Source organism: Triticum urartu, chromosome 3, assembly GCF_003073215.2.
Source record: "Triticum urartu cultivar G1812 chromosome 3, Tu2.1, whole genome shotgun sequence".
Lineage (NCBI taxonomy): Eukaryota > Viridiplantae > Streptophyta > Magnoliopsida > Poales > Poaceae > Triticum > Triticum urartu.
In genome coordinates this window covers 738,074,845-738,082,262 of record NC_053024.1, presented here as the reverse complement: position 1 = coordinate 738,082,262, position 7,418 = coordinate 738,074,845, and the positions used below count along the sequence as shown (strand labels likewise).

The 7,418-nt window shown below is 47.0% G+C and overlaps 1 protein-coding gene across 1 annotated transcript; it reads left to right on the top strand.

Annotated features, from left to right (window-relative positions):
- The first annotated feature begins 3,224 nt into the window (after nt 1-3,224).
- LOC125549543 (ankyrin repeat-containing protein NPR4-like) lies at nt 3,225-5,394 on the top strand. The gene is made up of 3 exons (XM_048712938.1): nt 3,225-3,349; nt 4,171-4,807; nt 5,004-5,394. The coding sequence occupies exons 2-3, from the start codon at nt 4,195-4,197 to the stop codon at nt 5,237-5,239; spliced, it is 849 nt and encodes a 282-aa protein (XP_048568895.1). The 5' UTR covers nt 3,225-3,349; nt 4,171-4,194; the 3' UTR covers nt 5,240-5,394.
- Nucleotides 5,395-7,418: the final 2,024 nt, after the last annotated feature.

Here is a 7,418-nt window from a genome sequence, read left to right as displayed (position 1 = left end):
GGATAGATGTTACTAGATTGAAAGGGAGAGATTTCCGTAGAATCCTTTTGGCAGTTATTCCCATGGATGGAGTAACAAATAATCCTGGGATGAGGCCGTGATTACGTGATATCCCATTTCTCTCGTTCTTTCTATTTCTCTCCGCTGAATAAAAGGAAACAAAAGGCAGCGCATAACGTGGGTCTTCATCTATCTCTTGCCAACGGCCATCGCGTGGATTGGAGGAAGCAGATGACCGCGCGAGCACGATCTGCCTCATCCTCCTGCGCTTCTTCTTCGGTCCGACCGAGCGGACCGGGCTTTAACCGGACCGGACCGAAGATTTTTCGGTCCATATTTTGCAGACCGGACCGGCTATTTTTTTGAACGGGCCAGGATCGAGCTGGGCGGGACCGAGCGGGCCACGAGCGGGCCAAAAAGCCCGCTCGTGTCGTCCACCCTGACTCACATCCACCACATTCCTCGCTTGACACGTCATGATGGACCAGCGCAGAGCTTCTTTCCTCCATCCCTATCTCTAACGAAATGGCAGCATATTTTTATCTCTTCTATCCATGCGTTGAATCTCATCTGACCATGCAGAGCGCTCGGTACTGCAGTTCTCGCAACTGAGGACCTGCTTCGAAAAGGCATACCGCAACAAAAAATGGGGTGATGCAGAGACCACGGGGTGCTCTCTCCATTGCAGCCGTAGGTGTTCTTGCAAGTTTTCACAACAACAGTCTTGTTCCAGGAAATACATAGAAGAAGTTAGAGATGTTGGATCCTATTGCAATGAAGGTTTTGCAACGAGAGTCTTGTTACAGAAAAATAAGAGAAGACGTTTTGCATCAAGGGTCTTGTTGCAGAAAAATAGAGAAGAAAAAGATTTGCAATAGGGGTCTTATTGCAATAAATTAAAGAAGAGAATATTTTGCAACAGAGGCCTTGTTGCAGAAAATTAGAGAAGAGATTTTTGTAACAATGCTCTTGCTGCTGAAAGTTAGAGAAGAAGAGATTCCGCAACAAGAGCATTGTTACAGGAAATTAGAGAAGAATAACGTACGGCTTGCGTTGTACAATCGAACGGCTCATGAGGCGGCGGATCTTTTTAAAAGATCCGCCAGCTGGCGTGTAGCACTGCCCATATAAGATTTGTATGAAGTCAAACTTTAAAGTTTGACCAAATTTATAGAAAAAGATATCAATATTCACAATACAAAATCAATATCTTTAGATGTGTCAGGAATATAAATTGCATATTGTATAACTTTAATATTGTGGATGTTGATATTTTTATCATATATATAAATTTGGTCAAGGTCGACAAAGTTTGACTTCAAATAAGTCTTATATGCCGAGTAAGAAGGGCCAAAGGGAGTATGGTATTAGTGATGATACTACCCCTTGATGCATATTATCATATATTAGTATCTTATAAATGACTTCAATTATTGCCAAGCAAGACACATAGTTATTTAATTCTATGTCACATCATTAAAATTGTCTATGCATGATACTCTCACTACGGGCATCCTTAAGGAAACGGAACAGACATGGAGATGTGAGTTTGGCGGTGGTGTGAGGCATTAAGGGCTGATTGCATGCAACCATGGAAAACGTCAAGAGGTTACTGACGGAAAAATTAGGAGGGGAGACGGAAGCAGGCGGCTGACTAGATTCAAATCGGAGAATGATGATGGCAGCCGCCATTGACTTGCTATCTACACGGGAGAGGATGAGGTGAAAATTTAGGTCAGGACATGCTAATGCACGGCAAGTGGTGGGTAATATTTTTAAACTAATAGAATGCAAAATGGTGTATGTAATGGATGCGGTTTTTTAATGGCAAAGTGGGTAATTTTCGTGTACTTAAATTTAACGGCAACAAACTGAAGTCTAACAAATCAATGATCAGATCTTTCTTAATCTTGTGGGAAGTTTTAGCCTATTCATCTGTTTTACTCCCTCCGTCTGAAAATACTTGTCATCAAAATGGACAAAAAGGAGTGTATCTAGAACTAAAATACATCTAGATACATCCTCTTTTATTCATTTTGATGACAAGTATTTCCGGACAGAGGGAGTAGTATATAATAGATAGAAAATAGAAGATAATAGATAGATAGATAGAAGATGACAATACGAAAATCCTTTTCTGAGCCATGGCTCATCTGCACCCGTGTAGAATAAAAAAATTAAAATAAATACTAGAAAAATTCAAAAAATTCCAATTTTTTTCCCATGGTAGACAATTTGATGCGTGAGGCCGGCCCCAATTTTCAAATTATTTGGACAACTAAGAAATTCTCGGCAAAAATGACAAATTCGGGGTTTGTAAAACAGTTTACTGTTCATGTACTGTTTTGACCCGATTTGTCTTTTTTGCTGAGAGCTACTCAGATGTCCAACTGAGCTAATATTTGGAGCGAACCTCACGCAATAAATTGTCTACCATGAGGAAAAAGTGGATTTTTTTTTGTTTTTCTAGTAGTTTTTTTGAATTTTTCCTGTCCGGATGCAGATGAGTCTGGGCACTGAATGGCTGCACTCATGACAATACCAATTTTCTGGCAGGTCATTTTCAAGGCTACGGAATGGATCGGTATGTGGTCCTTATATACTGCAAGCTGTGGAAGTGCGGGAGCATAGGGCATATGGGACGGTTGCATGGGAATCATACAAACGGTTTTGAATGGTGGTCCAGCAACAGGCCTTTGTGCGTAGTCATGTTTGCCTGTTTTACATCAGCTGTGGCATTTTTTTTCTCGGTCGATTGTTTGATATGTACTGAATTTTGCAAACCGTACTCGTACTTGCTCCATTAACATAATTATGGTTTTGTGCATCATTAGGATGCAAGGATGCAGACGCCAGGGGCTGATCCTGCTTCCAAAAAATATATTTGTTCAGGTTAACTAGAAAATTAGTTGGAATGAGTCCTGCAGACGCGGAATAGAGATGTTTTTGTCAGAATCAATACAGGTAGTAGAAACGATGTGACCAGTGTGAACATCTGTGCGAAACGAGTCAATGTGTGGAGCAAAGACTAGTAGGAGGAAATCTGGGCTGCCCAACTTAGAGCCTCACAACAAGATGATAATCCTTGTTTTTTCTTTAAAACAACAAAGAAACCCTCTCAGAAAAGAATGAATCATGACAATCCTTGCCACAACTTGGTATAACAACACGACACAGCAAAGACTAGGACCTGGACTCTAGCTCCAGTCACGACTTGTGCGGTGACAGTAGACTTGCAATTCCTTTTAAAGTTGTTGGCATCTCCATGGAAAACATCATCGAGCGGGCTGCCACATACCTTCATCTTGCGACTACGCACGCACCTTCTCTGCTATTGATATTGTGCGAGGTGTGTATCTACTATTTCACCTCAGCTTAATTATATATTATGCCTCCTATCTTTTCTTTGCCACAACCGTCATCTCTCCATCGTTTCCTTCATCGGCCAGCTTGATTTTTTTTTTACGAAATTATCACATATTGGGCCACACACACGCGCGCAACATCTAAATAGTATTTTCTTTTGAAAAAATATACTACTATCAACTGAACGTACAATCTAAAACAATTTTGTTAACTATTAGTATTGATAACTTTTCTTAATATGTGCATCACTCTCATTACTGTTCTTTGAAGTAATAATAGGGTTTCACTAAAAATTGCAACCTTTTGTCCCAAGCACCCCAAGAGAATCCAATCAAACTTATTAATCCAATCAAACTTATTATACATCTACCCGTAAAATAGATTAGTTCCTATAAAGCGTTTGGTCAAATTTCTAAAAGTTGATTATTAATATAAATACAAAATATTTAAACTGCTAAGTTGAAGTAGTGTGTAATTGGATTTTCCATGGGAAATAGTTGCGTATTTTACAAATTTGTTTCCTTTTGATTTTTAAAAATAAAATTAATTTGTAAACATTCAGTATATTGTACACTAATTTGAGGAATTTCTCTTCGTCAATGTACATGTGTTAATCTGCTGCATAAAGTCTGATGCGTAGTTATCGTGTTCACAAACCACCTTTATTATATTTGCTGATATATAAACTAAATCAGCGACAACTAATAAGGAACGAGGGAGTAATATACACGCTACTATCCAGCATATAGCAGACCACCTTATTATATTTATGTTTTTGTTCCTTTTCTTTCTTCTTTTGTGCAGTAAACCTAGCTCAAGCAGAGATAGATGGCTGCCAATACACCGACAACCGATGCAACTGGAGGACAATCATCGATGGACGAACGGATCCTGAAAGCAGCCACCTTTGGTGTTTTCTGGGACATTGAGGTGTTGGCTACAAAGAGTCCAAGCATTCTTCTTGGAGTAACTCCGCAAGGGAACAACTGCCTCCACATATCCACCATTCATGGGCACGAAGAGTTCTGCTTGTATGCGCTGGCACTAGAGCGTTCTCTCCTTGAAAAGGTCAACTGCGAGAACGAGACGCCGCTTGTCATTGCTGTTTCACTTGGCCATGCCTCTTTGGCTTCTAAATTACTGCAGCAATGCTGCGGAAGACCACGATTGAGTCGAGCAATCTTGCAACAAGACAGGTATGGATTTAACGCACTGCATCATGCTATTCGCAATGGCCACAAGCAACTTGCGCTGGATTTGATAGCAGAAGAGTCTGCCCTGTCAAGAGCTGTGACCAAGTACACTGAGTCACCCATGTTCATCGCCGTGATGAGGAATTATGTAGATGTTTCTGAAAAGCTACTAGACGTTGATGATTCTTCTGATGTTGGACAGTATGGACGCCATGCTCTTCATACTGCAGCTAGAAATGGAAATAAAGGTGAGACCTGTGGAATATAAGTTACGGTTACAAAAGTACGTATGTACAGCAAACCAGAGCTAGCATAGTTCATGTTTTCTATTATGTTATTATATAATCATTACGAATAGTCTAATACTCGATGTCATTTCAAAGACATGTCGCAACATCACTTCATTGTTAACCATCATTCATGCATGTCTTGACTTGATTTCAGATCTTGCTCTCCAAATTATGGAGAAACGTCCTCGCCTGGCCAGAGAAGCTGACTGGGATGGGATTACTCCATTAAGAATGGCTATATCTTATAACAAGGTTGATGTTCTACAAGTATTGCTGGCACAGCGTTCTTCTTTAGCCTATGAAACTTTCAAGGATGGCTATCCTCTCCTCTATTCTGCTGCAACTCGGGGTCAAGTTGATGTTGCTCGTGTTAGAGTTAAACACGGCTAGGAGTACTAGTCCGAGTAGGCTTAGACTTTATGGCCGTATCCTACTTAGTTAGGTGCTAGCAGCGTATATAAATACATGTACCCCTAGGCTTTGTAAAACGTACCACGGAGATCAATACAAAGCAACCAGGCACGTTATGTGCCTGTGGCAATCAATCTAACACTTCCGCTTCGGTAGATCCCCTCCAACACAAGGACGGCTAAGATTGTCCCATACCCCTTCATAACGGAGGGCACGATGGGCAAAAATCGAAAAGAGGCCGCCCGCCCGCTGTCCCAATCGCAACGTCTACGTATTTGTATACGCGCCTTGTTTTTTCTTTCGGCCGGGTCGCCCCGCCAGCGCGCCCCCCCCCCCGCCCCCACGTCCTACGCTAATTACGCGCCCGCCAGCGCTCCCACCCCGCTATGTACGCGCGGATAGGCATGCATGCATGCATGCATGGCGCGGTTACGGGACGGGCCCCGCTGCCGCCTGTCACGCTGCAACCCCGCTGCCGCCTGCCGCCCGCTTCCGCCTCGCCCGCCACGCTGGCCTGCGGCGCCCGCTTCCGCCTCGCGTCGGCCGCCCCCGCTTCCGCCTCGGCCTGCGCCGCTGCTCAGCTGCCGCCTCGCCTCGCGTCAGCCGCCCCCGCTGAGGCACTACCGCCTGCCCCCCGCTGCCCGCTGCCCACTGCCGCCTCGCCTGCCCCGCGTGCCCCGACGCCTCCTAAACCCCGCTGCCCGCTTCACGCCTGCCGCGCCGCCGCCTGCCGCCTGCCCCGCGTGCCCCGACGCCTATCGGTGGGCGCGCCCGTCCAACGCCCCCGACGAGTGCTCCCATAAAACCGCCCCCGACCCGCGCTCGCCTCACAGAAAACGCCCCCGACCCCGCCTCTCCTCTTAGAAACCGTCCCCGACCCCGCCTCTCCTCTCTCCGGCGCAATGCCTCGTGGACGCGGATGCTTCGGCCGGCGTTGGTTCGGCTGGGGAGGCGGCAGTGGAGGCGCAGGCAGCAGTCGCCGGGCGGGAGGCGGCGGCGGCGGCGGCGGACGCGTCGGCAGCGGTGGTGGACGCGGCGCCGCGCCCGGCGGTCTGTGGCCCTCTAGCCTCACCGGGCTGCAGACCGTGGATATCTACCGGCACGGCATCCCCGTGCCGCCGTCGTGTCGCCTAGCACACGGCTGGCACGTGACGAGCACCGGCTATGCCACGCCTGGGCCGGCACAACCCGGTCCATGGAACCCCGAAGGTCGCCTGAACTTTTGGCAAGGCCGCGACTTCGACACCGTGGTCAGCTTCTACAAGTCTTGGGGCATCCGCGCGGACGCTCCAAACGCGCCCCTCGCACCCCCCGCCGTCCCGGTTGTGCAGGCCCATGCCGGTCGGCGCGCTCGCGCAGGCGCCCCGGCTAATCCCGCCGCCGCGCCCGCTGCTCCATCAGGCGCCCCTGAGTTTCAGATCCCTCCGGAACTGGCGGCGATGCAAGAGGAGGGCGACCCGTTGGAGTCGCCGGGTTTGATCCGCGCGATCCGGAACTCCACGTCGGAGACCGGTTGGATGCCGCCGGCGGATATTGTTGACCCGACGGACCCGACAGACGAGCCAGGATACTGGTAGGCGATTAGGGACTCGACCGATACACTAGCGCAGGAGTCGGCTACCGCGGAGGAGTTTTTCGGATACTTGGGCAGTTCCGATGACTCAGACGGCGGCGAAGACGGCGGCCAGACCGTAGTGGTTGATCTTCTGAGTAGCGAGGAGGAGTAGTTAGATTTGTTTTAGTGTTAATCTTTTTTCATGTAAAATTTCGTTCGAATGTAAAATATCCTAAATATGAACGAAATTATGTTGCTTCAATGAGTAATGGATTGGTTGTATAATAAACAGGTCTTCGAATAGTAGACGCCCGGTGATAAGTTGAGCCCTCACGGAACCAATAAAAAGCCCCACACCACTGACATGTATCGAAAGCACGCACCACCGACGACAGCGCACACATATGCATGTGCCATGCACGAAAACGCACGCATACACCACGGGGTGCACCTAACAGCACCAAGCGCACGTGCATGCGCCATGCACGCAAACGCGAGGGTACGTCACAGGGTGCACCTAACACGAACACTGCACTGCACGCAACCTCAGCAGGAAAAGATGAAGTAAACACATGAAAATTGTTATTAATGGGATATTTTGAT

What these genes read in the sequence shown, in the direction of transcription:
- LOC125549543 (XM_048712938.1), top strand. Translation starts at nt 4,195, where the DNA reads ATGGCTGCCAATACACCGACAACCGATGCAACTGGAGGACAATCATCG. An exon ending in AGCTAGAAATGGAAATAAAG is followed by an intron (nt 4,808 to 5,003) that starts GTGAGACCTGTG and finishes ACTTGATTTCAG; the next exon opens with ATCTTGCTCTCCAAATTATG.